This window comes from Pimephales promelas, chromosome 13, assembly GCF_988280905.1.
Source record: "Pimephales promelas chromosome 13, fPimPro1.hap1.1, whole genome shotgun sequence".
Classification (NCBI taxonomy): Eukaryota; Metazoa; Chordata; class Actinopteri; order Cypriniformes; family Leuciscidae; genus Pimephales; species Pimephales promelas.
Window position 1 is genome coordinate 25851617 of NC_142781.1, and position 16536 is coordinate 25868152.

Sequence of the window (16536 nt, forward strand, 5' to 3'; positions counted from 1 at the left end):
GAAAACATTCTCCAAAGCAGATGAATTTGAAAATGCCGTTTTTGCCTTGTAGTGTAGACTGTGAAGCCAGAGGTATTTGAAAACGATGACATAAGTTTAGTCATGTGATTCATGTTGTACCAATAGATATTCATGTTTACTGGTATTGTGCATGTTATGTGCTCTTCACTTTTACACTGCTGCTAAAATATGTTACTTTTGCACACTCTTCATATCACAGTACTGCAAAGACGACAGAAAATGTACTCTCATTTGCTGTCCTGCGGCAATAAAGGAGAGCAGTTGCGTTTTAGACCAAACATATGCTGACTGAGTTCGACCTTGACACATCAGTGATGGTGAGATATTTTGCTAAATAAAATTATCCTTTTAGAAGAATAGCGTGATAACTTTATTATTTATTTTTCCATCTGTATCATCTCGGTGAGCTTTTGTGAGGTTTCACGCAGGCGCAGTAATGTGAATTTGGAAGTTTCTCATCCACACTGAAAAGCTGGGACGCCTGAAAACGCTAGTGCGGATGGAGAGCGTTTTTAAACGAAAACGCCGTTTTCAAGTGTATCCGAATTAATGTGCAAGTAGCCTAAGAGGCCGTAAATGATATGAGCAGGGAGTTTAATATGCCAGCGAGGCAAGTAATGTCTGCTATTACACTCCAACATAAAGATCTGTCTCTGGTTAAAGGCTATGACATGCACCAGTCTCTGCTCGCAAGATGTAGAGATCTTAATTTAGAGGAAAAATTGCCATGTCACAGTTTAATCTGTCAGCCTACTGCTATAAGTTGTAAATTAATAGTGAGCAACGGAAATGAGTCACACAGATACTCACACAGGATCAGGGGAGGGTTTTATTAGACTAACGATTATGAGAATAATGACTGGAATGGTAATAGACCCTGGTAAGACTGCACAGTTCTGTGTGTGTGTGTGTTTACTAGCATGTGTACCTCTGAAGAGCCTCCAGTAGCTGTTTCAGTGCAGTAGACAGCCTTTGCAGGCAGGAGAGAGCGTCCTGAGGCAAGGGTGAGGTAGATCGTGAACTGGGCTCAGTGGTTCCTGGAGTGTAGTGGAGTGCAGAGAATAAAGCCGAACTGAAGAGAGAGAAACAAACAACGCAGTAAAGTTTCTGTTTTGTTTTTTTGTTGGTATAGCCACAGTAGATAGTTTAAAATCTGATCAGCAATTCATTAAAAAGTTTAATATTTTAGCAGAGCATATTTTTGAAACCTATACTGAATACAAAACACACTTTCACAGAAAATCAAAATTGAATCAAAAATCAAAATTTGATTAAAACAGTAATGTTTGAAATATTACTACAATTTAAAACAAACAATCAATAATAATTTTATTATACATGTATATAAAATAATTATTTTATTTATGTATTTTATACCTGTAATGGCAAATTTGAATTCAGAAATCATTCTAATATGCTGATTTGGTGTTCAGGTACAATTTTCTAACTATCAATACTGAAAACAGTTTTACATAGCTTTTTATTTGTTTTGATTTTTTTTAAGACAGTTCAAAAGATCAGCATTTATTTCAAAGTGAAATATTTTGAAACATTATTGATGTCTTTACTGTCAATTTCGATCAATTTAATGCATCCTTAATAAATCTTTTCATACCTTTCAAAATAAAAAGAACCCTGAACATTTAAATGGTTGTCATGGTCGCTCTTTGTCATGGTCTCTCTCACCTTATCTGACACACGTTGTTCCAGATGCTCTCAAACAATGTCCAAACTTCCTGATGAGATGTCAGAGGTGGAGCAACATCCTCTTCTATCTCTGTCATTAGAGAGTCCTCATCCTCTACTGGAGCTTTCGGAGACTGCCACACATACACAATTTATGAGTAATCAGAATGAAAAAATTAACCATTGTTTAATCTTAATGAGACTGACCTGTAGTCTTTCCTGTAGCATTTGAAGGGTAGAGAGAGCATGAGCTACTTGTCCGTTGTACTGAGATCTGCCAGCCAGTGCCGACAGCAGCTCTGCAGCCAATCTCACAGCACTGTGAACAGATCTGTGCTCTATGGACCTGTCTACACACAGATACAACATATTTTGATATAGAGACATTCCACAGGCCACAATCAACAACCTTTTTTTCATTCTGCCTTTTGTTGTGGCCAGCCTAAGACACACCTGTGCAATAATCATGCTGTCTAATCAGTATCTTGATATGCCAAACCTGTGTGATGGATGTATTATCTCGGCAAAGGAGAAGTGCTCACTAACACAGATTTATTCAGTGTATATATGAAAGATTGATATACGTGTCTATATATATATATATAGAGAGAGAGAGAGAGAGAGAGAGAGAGATGGATAGATAGATGGAGTCACTGCTGAAGAAAAGAAGTGAGGATAGCAGCTTAACAAGACAGAAATGGGTAGAAAACAAAGGTTCACAAATGTGTCCACAACGGGATAGGGAGGAGACCTGATTAAAAAGGTCATCGCCTCTGGCCACATCACTAACCCACTAATACAAAAATCACAAAGAGAGTGAAGGACACTGCCTCAACTCCAGAAAATGCAGTAAATCACATTTAGCTGAGAACAGGAGGGCCCTGGTACTTTTCCACCCCTCCACTACTGAACAAACTCCCTTCCTCCCCTTTGTCGGGCTGGGCTCATGGCCAAAGGCAGCAGAGAAGAAAGGCACAGTCATACTCTTGCTGCAGTGATTGGCAGAATGAGGTCAAACTCATAACTACACACACATACACCGTTATTATGAGGTGATTTTGAGATTCAACAATATTCAGAGATTTCAAAAAATAAAAAATTAATAAAAAATTAGATTGACAAAGATAAATAATAAATAAATTAATGCATGATTGAACTAATTATAATTATGAGTAAAAAAAACGTTGATTAAGAGTTAAGTGACTTGTGCTCACCAAGGCTGCATTTTTTAACCAAAAAATATTGTAAAACAGCAATATTGTAGAATAAATATTATTACAATTTAAAATTAGTTTTCTAATTTAATATATTTTAAAATGTAATTTATTCCTGGGAAAGCAAAGCTGAATTTTCAGCATCATTATTCCAGCCTTCAGAGTCTCATGATCCTTCAGAAATCCTTTTAATATGCTGATTTGGTGTTAAAGAAACATTTCTTATTATTATCAATGTGGAAATAATACTATTTTTGCAGTTGTTCTGCAGGATCCTTTGATGAATAGAAAATTCAAAAGATCAGCATATATTTGAATATTTTTTACATCCTTGCTGAATGTCTTACTGACAAATTACAGACCCAAACTTTTGAACGGAATATAATTGAATAGAATAGAGAATAAATTCTAAAATGTGACAAAAACTTTATAATTCTAATGTAGATTAGAGCAGAATTCAGTTTTATCTTCATTATATGTTATTATTTTATTTAAATGTAATCAAATTGAAATTACAAAGTATGACACTAAAGCAGCGAGACATACTGTACATACCTGAACAGAGACAGTCACTAAGCATCTCCACAGTGCTGAGCAGGCTCCTCTTTATAATGCTTCCGAAGACAGCAATCCAGTGCTTCTTAAAACACTTCAGCAGCCCATCCAGACTCCATGGAGGCTTCACGTACACGATCTGCATTCACAAACAAATAAAGGTCACAGAGAATGGGGCTACAGCAGATGAACGTCAAAAAAGAGACAAATACATTTACATGAATGAGAAGCAGCTTTAAATATTAGCTTCATATAACATTTACATGAATGAACTATCATTGGCTGCAGAGAGTGCAGTGGTACCTCAGTCCACAGGTCTCCATAAGCTGCCTTCATTTCCTCCTGAAGCACCTCAGAGAGCGCCTCTTGTAGGCAGGACTCCAACAAAGACACACATTCACTCAACTGTCGCTCCTCCGCTGCATTTCTGCTCCTATTCTTTTGCGGTCCTTCCTTCTCTGCTTCATTCACATAGGGAGCTGGCAACAAAATAACTTTAGACAGGCCTTTGTAACTAAAGCATTAAGAAAAACAGCTAATGATGCAAAAACAGAGATATTGATAAAGCAAGTGTCAATAGCAGACCTTTATCTACAGGTCCAGCAGAGAGCGGCACAGCAGGATGAGCATGAAAGCAGTTTAGGATTGTAGATCTGGTTCCCTCCACCTCTTTTACCAAGTCTGCCTTACTCAGGGCCTTCACCCCACTGAGCAAAGCCTTGCTGCACAAGTTTTTATCATTGCTACAAAAAGATTCCAGAGAGTGAGAGAGAAAATATAAATGTAAGCAGTAAAAAGTGTTGTCCTCTACCTTCAAAATTAACATTCTTCAGGAGGACACTAATGTAATGGCTGAAATATAATCATTGAATCAATATTCATTCATAGAGCAAACACATGGCCTCCTTGCATTTAATTAGCAAGCTGTCAAATGACAAGACATCAAACAAATGGGAATGTCCTTAATGTAGTGCAGACATGCCTAGAGGTGAAACAGATGAACTTACGTGCAAAGAACTAGAGCTCCCTCTGGGTACAGAGCCTGGTACTGCAGACAACACTCCAGCACTCTGTCATCATTGTTCACAACACCAGGCCCACCTAAGAGAGAGAAAAGTCATATAATCTATGTTATACACTGTAGTATGCCAGATTAGGAGTGATGCAACCTGAAAATACAATGTATTGCATAATGTTTCCAGTGGATTTTCTTTAAGCATGCATCTATGCTTTTAAAGCCAATGCTGCCCATAATCCCTTGTACTACAGACGAGCTTGAGTTTTCAAAGAGCTTACTACAAAGTATGCAGTGTACCATGACCAGCACAGTACATACTTTCAGTGTGGAAATCATCCACAGTTACAGTAATACAGAATTTACTGCTTTACTGAGTAACTCAATTATTGGTGATGTGTTGCAATTTACACAACCATAGAAAACAATTTATGTTTAAAACCCCTTTTATCTCTCCTTTGGAATCGTACATATGATCTTAATGTTGAATTATTTTACATCTAAAAGTTTCTTAAAGCTGCAGTCCGTAGCTTTTTAGGGGTTGAAATTATCCAAAATACCAGCCAGTGTTCATAACGATCTCCTTGCTTTAGCTTGATTAATTCACTGACATTCATTTTACATGTCTGAAAAAGTAAACATACAGTAGAGGCACATCACTCGCATCTCAGAATAGGAATAACTCACAGGCAGCTTGGGAGGCTTGCTGCATTGACTGGCCCATGAGTCTGGGCTCCTGGTTTTTCAGGCAGCTGTAGATGTAGTGGACAGCTGGCCTGGCTTTGTCCTCCACCTTGCTGGAGAGTTTACCACTCTTCAGATAGTCCAACTCCTGCAGCACAACCCATGGGATCAGCAAAGTGGGAAACCCCAGTCCTAGGATGAGGGGTGCTTAGAGTGAAAGGCTGTACCAATATGATTCTCCAAATGTATGAAAGTACTAAAAGCTAGTGACTTCCTTACCACTGAGACCATGTGACCTGATCTTCTTCACAAACTCCAGGTGGCTGAGCAGCACATTGGTATCCAGGACTATAAGAAGGGCCTGTTTATGTTGATCTATATGTGTAAACACACACGCAGACACAAAGCACAACTATACATCAAACAAACCAAGATTCAAATACAAAAGGTGCATACAAATTTACTTTTGCGCCTGAAGCAATACATCTATGTAATACTTAGGTGATGTTTTTATTTATTCATTTATTTTCTTTATGGATTGAATGTATGTGCTAAGTGTTTTATGTGAGGCACCATGTGAGCTCAAACTAATTGTCCCACAGGGATTAATAAAGCTCTAAATTACTGAAGGACATTGCTTAGTCGTTTTCCAGTAATAATGAGTTATTTGGAACATTTCACAGGTGACCTTACTTAGAATAGTGCTGGCACACTCTTCTGGGGGGTCAATGTCCATGCAGGTGAGCTCTCCGCAGTTCTCCACCAAATTCACCTCCAGTCTCCTCTCAGAACGTGCAAGGTGAAGTTCCTCCACCAGCTCCATCTAAACAATGAATGAAACAGAATGAGTAACACACAAACACACAAGATTTTATTCTGAAAACAGAGGCAGATTGTTAACCTACCTCATGATCACAGTCAAAGGTCTCTTCAGCTTCTTGGGGAGTTATCTGAAATGGTACAAAGCAACTGTTAAAGTTGTGTTTAATTCAATGGAAAAAATAATATTCTTTTAATGGAATTTCCTAATTCACTAATTCACTATATATATATATATTATATATATAAGAGAAATGTGTTGTAACACTGATTCAGATGAAGATGGCTCAAACAAAAGACACTTACATTTTGTGCCTTACAGGAAGTATTGCTTTGAATCGCGACCTCTCTTGTTTCGTCAGTGTGCACTTGCTGGACTTGGTGAGAAATATATGAAGGACGTGATGGCCAAAGAGAAGAGGGTCTATGAGAGGTCTGAGGCAAAACTTCTTTAGGCTTCTGTACTTGCTGCTGGGTGATAAAATATTTGCGTTTAGATGGAGTAGAACTAGGAAGATTAGGCTGCGGTGAACATTGAGTACTGCTATCTGAAGAATGCACATTTGTGTTTGTCCGAACTTTAACAGCAGTGGCTTTCATGGGGATCTTGAAACTGACATTTGCTGTGAGACCACCAAAGGATGGCCTTTTTTCTTTTAAGTTTTCACCAGGTACATTATCCAACTGTACATGGTCTTGCTTCTTGGGTGAAATTTCCTCTAGTAATTTCAGTTTAGATCCAGAATTTACATGTTTCACTACTGGCAAAGCTTCTTTGGAGTTGTCATTCACAGTTTTACCACAAGAACTCTGTGCACCAACAGTTTGGTTGAACTTCTTGAAACTCCTGCTCACCAACATTACTTTTTGAACTTCAGAACTACAGTCCGCATGTGCTACTTTGGTCATGTTCTTGTCATCTCTTCGTTTGGGTTCAGCATAAAGTTCTGGGGATAAAGTCCTCTTCATGGGTTTCCTCTTTTTATCCTGGAGTTTCTCAGTGGAACAGTCATCCTTTGCAGGTGTCCGCCTGCAATCCTCTGTTGCAGATCTCCTCCTTGACACTAGCTCCTTTCTCTTCTTCTCCAAATCCTTTGAAGAAGGCTGGTTTAATCCTGCATGCTTGCTGGAGCTTTTCCCTGAGACATGGGCGCTTGCAATTTCATGCTTCCCTTTGGGATTCACTTGCTCTTTATCATGTGTGACAGGTCTGGAATTCTCAGTTTCTTTGCTTTCTCTGGATTTTTCTTTCTTCCTCTTGTTGTCTCCAGCATCAGTCTTCTTTAATTTCATATCAACTCCTCTTGATGCTGAGTCAACAGCCCTCCTCCATTTAGCTTCATCTTTGTCAGAACTGTAAATCAATGAAAAGTTTTTATTGAATAAATAACTTACAATAAATATTTGATGAGGAAATGGTATACAAGGAAATGTACTCTAAAAAATGTACTCTAAATTCTAAAATGTACTAATATTTTATACCCCGAGACCCACCTTACATACTGATGATGATATTTGTGTTTGCTCTTTGGGCTGCTGAATCTCTTTGTGCCTTTCTCCTATGACCAAAAACATTCAATCTTTTACCAAATGTTTAACCAAGATAATTTACGTACAAACAAGAATTAATGTTAAAAATTTGATGCTAATATGAATGAGATAGAACTTGTAAAACAAAATGAGAATAACTCAGATGTTAGGAATAACTAGGTTAAAAACTGCACATTCAACAACAATTGTGTTGCAGATTCCTCACCTTTTTCTCATCTTCACGCAAAGAGCTTGATGACATTCTTTCATCCTTTTTGTGTTTCTTCTTCTTTGATTTCTTGCTAGACATTCTCAAACCCCTGCGAAAGAACATAACATTTTTTAGAACATGATTTCAGCCCCTTAAATTAAATAAAAAATACAGTGTCTAAAGTTAAAAAAAAAATCCACAGGTTGGTTGCTTGTTAATTTTATGTGGACAGCAGTACAGCATGGCTTGAAATGACCCAGTGTTGTTGTTAAAAAATCATTTTCTTTTATTAAAATAAAGCTTAAAGGGATAGTTCACTTTGAAATTCATTTTTGGTGTGTTTGGTGTTTAGCTTACCTCTGCATGTTAGACCTCCATTATATGACTGATAAACAAGAACGGTTTGACCTAAAAATATTAAAATTGAAACTACAATGAAAACAAAGACACCTACATGCCTTTGAGGAAAGCTAAAACATACCAACAAATAATTTCAAAGTGAACTATCCCTTTAATTAATTGTAATATACATATTATAAGAAAGACTTTCACACGTAAATTTAAATTAGATATGTCAACGTAACAAAATGAAATAAGTTTAAGTTTACCTACAAAAATAACTTAGACTGAAATAAAAAAAAATAAAAAAAAAATTAATAGAAAATGATATTTAAAAAGCACATAACAAAATTTCTAAAACGATTTAGTAAAAAAAACATATGGGAAGGTAATCTAGCTTTAGATTTTATTGATTTCATATAACTTAGATTTCTGCTTCAATAATACCAGTATGACTTTTATATAGTGCTTTTCATTCAATAATGTAGTACTTTACAAAGTATTTCTACTCAACTAACGTTACCAAGAAAACTTTTTTCTCCCAAGAGCTGCATATCAGCGAATCCCAAACAAAAATCCTGTTCATCCTTGAGAAACAGACAGTGTCCATGTAAACAAGGTGTAGCTACATAATTAAAGCTCTCAATGAAATCTCGTTAGTAAATGTACTTGTAAAATGTGGCAACTTTAGGTCATACAGAAATAAAACTGTGAAAGGAATGTCAAACGAATAAGTTACTAACATTGTAGCACACATTTTCTGACCTTCGTAAATGTCTACATTACAACTTAACGTGGAATTCAAGCGTCTACGAGAGTCTAACTCATACATTTTTGTTTTATTTTGTACAGCTTCAGTGAGAAAGAGGTTTAACGTTACCTATCACAAGCGGGAGGAATGTTGTTGAATACAACACCGAATGACAGAAGGTAAAGACTTCTTCAAGCAATAAGAATTATTCACTTCACCACTTGCTTACATTTTTCTCGCTGAGTCGCTGCTGATAAATTTACTTCCGCACTTTCAGTTTGCGTAGTTTACGGGACCACGATTGGTGCGGCCCCACAACCGCCCACAACGCTCAATGCGTAAGAATACGAATTCTACTTAGGCTAGTTTGGGAAAATGGCGGAGCTAAAGGAAGGGGACGCTGAGCAACTTCACCAGGAGGACGCCAATATAAAAGGCAAAATAATTTGAATTAATAATGATACATTTATACAATGCTGTTTAGCAGGTTCCTTATATAACACTCAGCATTTAGAAATTTTGTATTTTATGCAATTTATCCTTAATGCGACTTCAAAACTGCTGAAGTAAATATAGGCCTCCTCATGGAGCTCCACCATAGGACCTAGGTGTAAATAATGTAAATGTTCAAAACGCAAATATTCTTAGCGCATATCGACAAAGAACTGAAATGTCACTAGGTTGCAAAAACTTTAAATCAATCAATGCATTATCTGAGTTAAACAATAAATTGTGAATAACAGTATATGTAAATGTAGCAATGGTCTTACCGCGGAGCTCCGCACTAGGGCCGTTCTGCTTGGAAACATCAGCCTCAGAAAGCGGGATTGGTTACTTCATGGAAATATACATGGGTTAACATACGAGGGCGCTCCAGTATTGTCGTTGTGGTTTAAAAAAATAATAATAATATAAAAACGTAATCATAATTGATAAAAACGTCATTATAATAAAGAATTTTTTATCGAAATTATGACATAAATATGATAACGAGTATATTATTATTATTATTATTATTATTATTAACGAGAATTATTTTCAAATAAAATACTTTTTATGCATTAATTTTAACTTTATCTCATAATGTTTACTTTTTATAATTATGATTTATCAAAGCATGATTTATTTTTCTCATGTGAACAAATCTAACCAATCCAAATTGTTTTTGTTTTGAATTATTTTCCAGATGTATTTTCCAATTTTAACGTTGAAAGTTTAGGCCTGGGACAAGGGTGAAACAATACAAACTCTCAATATAAAGGCTTTAAAAAAATTAAGACATTGTACCAAAGCAATTTTAATGTTGTATTCATGTAATATCAACAAAAAGAAGTTGTTATAGTAAAAAATCAATTCAGACTGTTAGTCGAAGAAACGCCTAATTTATTGTAATTGTACAGTAAGACCAGTTCATTGCAACTGTAATATTTAATCAATGTAAAATATATCATATTTTTAATTTAGTAAATATTTAATTAGCTAATGATATTTCCATGAAGGAAAACTCTTTCGTCTTTAAGTTTTCTTCAATATACAGTATTTTGTTGAAGTGTGAATTTGTTTGTATTAACAGACACTGGGACTGATACCAGTAAGATCCTCACTGAATCTGTGGAGTGTGAGCAAAAGCCAGCTCAATCAGCAACTACTACTCCAGTGAAAACAGAGGACAAAAATGGACAAACATCCTCCACTGTGGTGTCAGGTAAATATTCAACAGTATATGATGACTTTCACTCACACAGAATGTCACCATTGTTAAATCACTGAATTGAAATCATCCGTCTCTGTTTCAGAGAGACATGTATCTATTCAAACCACACTGGAAGGGCTCGAAATGCTTGTGGATTTAAATGGAGGTACTTAAACCTGTTTATTCTGTCCATTTATTACAACCACCAGCACTTGAATCTGAAGCTAATATATATCTCTGTTTATTGATTTTGACAGCCGGGAGGAAGTCTTGTCCATTGTGTCCAGAAGAGAAATTTAAGGCCTGTTATAGTCATAAACTTAGACGACACCTGCAGAACTTACACTGGAAAGTTTATGTGGAATTTGAAAGTAAATGGTTCTCTTTGGCAGCTAATTTTCGTTTTCAACACACGTTTGAAAGCTGTTACTTTGGGTTAGCAGCTAATTCATGCGTGAACATTTTGCTTGGGTAAATTAACTTTGTTTTCTCTCCTGCAGACCAAAGGATGTGCATCTGTCATCTGCCTTGCCGACAACTCAAGTCCAGTCTAGGCTCTGACCAGGTAAGGTGACGTGTTATGAAGTGTTTCTTCCCATACACATCCCATGGCTGTAATTATATTGACAAAACGCCTTTCTATTCTAAAGTGAACATAGAGACTGATGCTTTATTTAAAATGTATAATTGTTCTAAGTTTTGCGAAACTTGTTCGTTTTAAATGAATATTTTAAAAATACCTCATTACTATAAAGATATACACTGAACAATATTATAAACGCAACACTTTTGTTATTGCCCCCATTTTTCATGAGCTGAAGTAAAACTGCGCATTTTAGAGTGGCCTTTTATTGTGGCCAGCCTAAGGCACACCTGTGCAATAATCATTCTGTCTAATCGGCATCTTGATATGCCAAACCTGTGAGGTGGATGGATTATCTCGGCAAAGGAGAAGTGCTCACTAACAGAGAGAGAGAAGGAGAGAGAGAGATAAACCAGACTGATCTCATGAAATGGCGTATGTATGACACGTATGAATTTCGCTCGGACATTTAACGGTGTGTACATACACGAGGAATCACTCTGACATTTAACGGCGTAGACATACTCAAAATGCGTAGGATAGCTCAAAATGCGTATAGATAACACACCACTTTCAAGTCAAGTCATACATAGTCTATTATCTATGTTTACGCAAAAGTCATGATGTCATGTTGGATAAACATACCACACTAACATTGACTTACGTTCAAAAATACAGTAAAACTGTAATATTCTGAAATATTATTATATTTTAAAATAATTGTTGAAATGTAATTTATTCCTGTGATGGCAAATCTGAATTTTTGCATCATTACACCAGTATTCAGGGTCACACGATCCTTCATAACTCATTCAAATGTGCTGAATAAAAGAAGAATATCTTGCTGACCCCAACCATATATATATATATATATATATATATATCCAGCCGTAGCCCTGTTTTCCTGTAGTTGGACAGTACAGATAATTTAATTACATCCTCTTGAATGAATAAAGGTATGTATTTGTTCCCCTCATCTCCAGACTCAAAGCAGACTTGTGGCTCACTACCACTGTGTGGTTTGCTCTGTCACTATCGCTCGCAAGACAGACATGATCAGTCATCTCAAACGCCACTTCAACAAGGGTGAGACAGAGGCCAGCTATTCAGGCAGCTCAGATGTACCCTTTGAACAGCCTGGTGAGCTTTTACTCTATTGCTGTTTAAAATGTTTTATGTGCTTTACTGACATGACCGGTAATTGTGCATTTGTGCTGACAGTGTCTCAGAGGGTGAGACAATAGCCAATGAAAGAGAACAGCTTGAACATGATGCCAGTTTGTTAATGTGGAATAATGTAGATGTTGGGATTGTTTTCATAAAAATACTAGTTCCATTTTTTGCTTTGCTTTTTAGTAATTCGCTACAGCATTAAGCAAATAATTTATTCAATTGCATATTAAATCCACTCATTAGGGCATTTGTGTAGGCAGCATCTGAAGAGCGTTGTACTCCTCAGCCTTTTTACAGTTTTTTTTTTTAAGGACGCTATTCTTCTGCATTTAGTCAATATTTACCAAATTATTTTTCCGCATTGATTCTCTTTCTTTCTCAGTCCCAGGTGGACAGGCTTGTGAGATTATGAAAGAACTTGGCACCAATGTCCAGCTCCTGCCCAACCACACCACACCTCAGAAGACTGACACCTACTTCAACCGCAAGATGAAGACAAACAGGTTGGAGAATAAATTTTATTTGACGTACGACTCGTTATTTAAATGTGTACCTGGTAAAAGATTTAATATGTAAACCCACATTACAATAAAATATTTATTTGTACTGTAGCATACTGTAGCAAATGTATCTTTGGCTGAAGTTATACTTAATTATCTACTTGATATTTTATATCTGTTTATATAAATATTTATATAAACAGATATGGACAACAGGTCGTGGACACCCTGTTGAAAAACCCTATAAATTCCAAAAAAATCCTTCATACTCTCATTGTGCTGATTATTTTATGATTGTATCTCACTAAAATGTGATTGTTGTAGGCAGCTGGTGTTCTGCTCTCTTGCTGTTCTTGCTGAGGAGAGGAATCCACTTGAATGTCTCGATGCCTTTGGAGCGACTGGTAGGAAATGTACTGTACAGAAAGAGCTAACATCTCAGGATGATAAATAGCACTGCTCAGTTTTTGCTCCGAATGATTTGATAAAAATGAAAAGGGTCGTAATACCTATTTGCAACATTGATCCTTTTTGTAGGAATCATGGGTTTGCAGTGGGCAAAGCATCTGCGCAACTCTGTAAAGGTTACTATAAATGACTTAAGCGAAGCTTGCGTGAAGATGATTAAGGAGAATTGTCATCTGAACCACATCCGAGTAGAGGGCACTCGTACGGGCCGGCAGCTCGACGGAGCGGGAGATCCAGACTCACCCATTGCCTCCGTGGAGGTGGTAAAGATGGACGCCAATGTCATCCTGCACCTGAGACCCTTCGACTACATGTGAGTGACAGACTAATGAAGACTTAAAACATTGTACGCATAATCATTTATTGCATTCTTGTTTTAAAATCAGACACCTTGACCCATTTGGAACGGCTGTAAACTATCTGGACGCTGCTTTTCGTAACGTTCGGAACCTGGGCATCGTCTCTGTGACGTCGACAGACACTGGTTCGCTTTACTCTAAATCCCTGAATGTGACGCTTCGACATTACGGTTGCCAGATAGTCCGAACTGAGTATTACAGGGAACTCGCAGCGCGTATGGTATTGGCATCAGTGGCCAGGTGGGGAGGTCTTTCTGAAATGAATCGGCATACACATCTTCATTTTATTAGACGGTTTGCAAACCGTCTTGTTAATGCATGTCATTTCAGGGCGGCTGCACGCTGCAACAAAGGGATTGAAGTGCTGTTGGCTGTAGCTCTTGAGCACTTTGTCCTCGTGGTGGTGCGAGTTCTTAGAGGGCCCACCCAGGCAGACGAGTCCTCTAAGAAACTGCGGCAGCTGTTGCACTGCCAGTGGTGTGAAGAAAGGGTGTTCTTCAAGCCAGGAAGCATGGTGGAAGGTGAGAAAGCATTTGTACAAACATCCTGATAGTGTCCCTGTGGCCAAAATAGTCGAGCATGGCAACAGTAATGGCAAGGTCATGGGTTTGATTCCCATGCATGAATCAAATGCATGAACTGATCAAATGTATAACTGCCAAATCCATAAATGTGAATGCATGTTCCTGCTTGTGGTATATACAGAAAACCTGTACAGACAGCTGCCCTGCCAGTGCCATGGGAGTATGCCAGGAAAAACAGCAGTAGAGCTTGGACCACTTTGGTGAGATGATGTCATTCATACTTTTTTTGTTTGCTTAATTCCTCCATTAATGACTCCATTTTTTATTTTTATTTTTTACCTCTTCCATCCACCAGGGCCGGCCCTCTGTTTAACACTGGATTTCTGAGGCGGATGTTGGTGGCAACAGTGCAGCACAATATGGAAGACATCCAGCCTCTGGTGAAGACACTCATTTGTGAAGCTGACTGCACCACTCTCAAACCTTTCCCTGTCCCGGGATTCTCTGGCTTCTCCAACCAAGGTTTGTTTGGGTGTGCAAGTTTTTGCCCATCATTCGTTAAATACAGCGTGAAAATGATAAATCTGAACTTGCTTTGATTTTTGCCTTGTATTTTTTTATTAATTTGACACATTTTTGTCTAGTGGAATGTGGTGTGGTCATAAAAACTTTACAGAAGGTTGAAGAGGCGGATACATCTGACCAGTCAGGTATTTGTTGCTTTATCAAGGTCTTTTATCTGCTGTTCTCAGGGATTTCACTGTTCCTAGGTCATCCCAGATTAAGGTTTATGGTATAATAAAAGCTGATTGAATAGATAATAAAGTGTATTTCTTTTTCTTTTACTTTTTTGTGTTCAGGGAAAAGAAAGCCCACAGGGGAGGACTGTGGGAATGTGCTGAAGAAAGTCAAATCAGATACATCTTTGGAGCATCCAGCATTCTACTACAGCATCCATCGGCACAGTATCCGCGGCATGAACATGCCTAAGTTAGTCAGCACAAACTTCTCCATACACTGTCATTGATGTACAATAATACATGTACATTAATCTGACACTGAGGTTTGTTCCTCTCTCTCAGGCTGAATAAGTTCCTGCAGTATCTCACGGAGGCCGGGTTTAGAGTGAGCCGCACACACTTTGACCCAACAGGTGTGCGGACCGACGCCACCCTGGCACAGTTTAAGGAAGTGCTTACAAAATACAGCGTGCCTACCTACTCATCCGCCCCTCAAAGCAACGCTCTCAGCTCAGACCGACGTCTAACTCTCTGACTTTAGATACCATGCATTTGAGTGTTTGGACAGCACAGATGTCGTCAGCTGTAGCTATTTTTGACGATTTTTCCGTTTGTTTTCGAAATTTTCAATGACAACTTGAGTAAGAGGCTTTGACCCATTAAAGGGCTTCATAGTGTTTGAATAATCAGTCTGTGTTGACGGTGATGCAGTATTGACTATTATTCTTTGGTTTTTGAATTTTTACATTTTAAAAATATTAATAAAGACTCTTTCAAAGGTTTATATTTAACTTATCTGATCTGATTTTCTATTTTACTTCACCTTTGCTTCATTTTTTTTTCTTCCAGATTGCTAACGGTTGTGCTGTATAACATAACATAAATATATACAGTATATATATATATATATATATATATATATATATGAAGAGTTCAGATGCAAAAGCCTCTAAGTGACATTTGAAATTTTCTTCTTGAATGATCGTTTTTATCAAGCTTGTATATTTAAGTTCAGTCATTTCACTTAAATGGCAATGATGATTACCTATTAATTGTTATTTAAGTGAAATTACTGAACTTAAATATACAAGTTTGATAAAAAATCATCATTCAAGAAGAAAATTTCAAATGGCATTTAGAGGCTTTTGCATCTGAACTCTTCATATATATATATATATACATACATATATATATATATATATATATAATTTTACCTTAAAAACAACAGAATATTTAGCATATTTTTATAATTTTTTTGATTTCACATTAATTTATTATTTTCTTAACATTTAAGCTAATTTCCCCCTAGAATTCTCATTATTAATGCATTTTTAACTTTTGAGCTTTTTTATTCAGTGTGATTATAGAAATATAATTATATTATATTTTAAAAAAGCACAGAAATGAGCTTTATTATTATGCAAATGTCACAATACAAAAACAAATCATGGTATAAATATTTTTTCTTTATGTTTGGTGTGAAATAAACTTGAATATGTTCAGATTTTATGATTCATCAGCTTGAAAATGATGTGGGTGTCATAAATTAGAGCCACGCCAGCTTTATTTGCATAGTACATCTGTAGCCCTCCCTGAAATGCACAAAAATTATCTTACTGGTGTGACAGTTTGAATAGAAACTGTTCGTGGTAATAAACCTTAATGGAATCA

The 16536-nt window shown here is 36.9% G+C and overlaps 2 protein-coding genes across 7 annotated transcripts in view; one reads left to right on the plus strand and one right to left on the minus strand.

Annotated features, from left to right (window-relative positions):
• swt1 (SWT1 RNA endoribonuclease homolog) overlaps positions 1-9635 on the minus strand; it is a 24902-nt gene extending 15267 nt beyond the window's left edge. For 5 of the 6 annotated variants that reach the window (XR_016146054.1, XR_016146053.1, XR_016146055.1 and 2 more), the window contains exons 1-15: positions 8955-9105; positions 7751-7844; positions 7489-7553; positions 6301-7348; positions 6081-6125; positions 5869-5998; positions 5455-5550; positions 5179-5367; positions 4484-4577; positions 4062-4219; positions 3780-3955; positions 3477-3615; positions 1915-2057; positions 1708-1841; positions 950-1093 (exon numbers count right to left, since the gene is read on the minus strand). Coding sequence is in view for 3 of the 6 variants with exons in the window: in XM_089118741.1 (XP_088974867.1) it covers positions 950-1093; positions 1708-1841; positions 1915-2057; positions 3477-3615; positions 3780-3955; positions 4062-4219; positions 4484-4577; positions 5179-5367; positions 5455-5550; positions 5869-5998; positions 6081-6125; positions 6301-7348; positions 7489-7553; positions 7751-7834 (2645 nt within the window). In the remaining 3 variants the exon portion in view is untranslated. Of the gene's footprint in view, positions 1-949; positions 1094-1707; positions 1842-1914; positions 2058-3476; positions 3616-3779; positions 3956-4061; positions 4220-4483; positions 4578-5178; positions 5368-5454; positions 5551-5868; positions 5999-6080; positions 6126-6300; positions 7349-7488; positions 7554-7750; positions 7845-8954; positions 9106-9595 lie in introns of those variants that run through there. The other variant, XM_089118740.1, reaches the window with a different exon arrangement.
• Positions 9154-15649, plus strand: trmt1l (tRNA methyltransferase 1-like). The gene is made up of 16 exons (XM_039692268.2): positions 9154-9261; positions 10399-10530; positions 10622-10684; positions 10776-10889; positions 11019-11083; positions 12085-12241; positions 12657-12777; positions 13099-13178; positions 13312-13555; positions 13629-13841; positions 13932-14122; positions 14307-14385; positions 14481-14647; positions 14770-14835; positions 14986-15115; positions 15208-15649. Exons 1-16 carry the CDS (start codon positions 9201-9203, stop codon positions 15398-15400), a joined length of 2076 nt encoding a protein of 691 aa, XP_039548202.2. The 5' UTR covers positions 9154-9200; the 3' UTR covers positions 15401-15649.
• The last annotated feature ends 887 nt before the right edge of the window (positions 15650-16536 follow it).

What these genes read in the sequence shown, in the direction of transcription:
- trmt1l (XM_039692268.2), top strand. Translation starts at nt 9,201, where the DNA reads ATGGCGGAGCTAAAGGAAGGGGACGCTGAGCAACTTCACCAGGAGGAC. An exon ending in GCTTGTGGATTTAAATGGAG is followed by an intron (nt 10,685 to 10,775) that starts GTACTTAAACCT and finishes TGATTTTGACAG; the next exon opens with CCGGGAGGAAGTCTTGTCCA. An exon ending in TGTACCCTTTGAACAGCCTG is followed by an intron (nt 12,242 to 12,656) that starts GTGAGCTTTTAC and finishes TTTCTTTCTCAG; the next exon opens with TCCCAGGTGGACAGGCTTGT.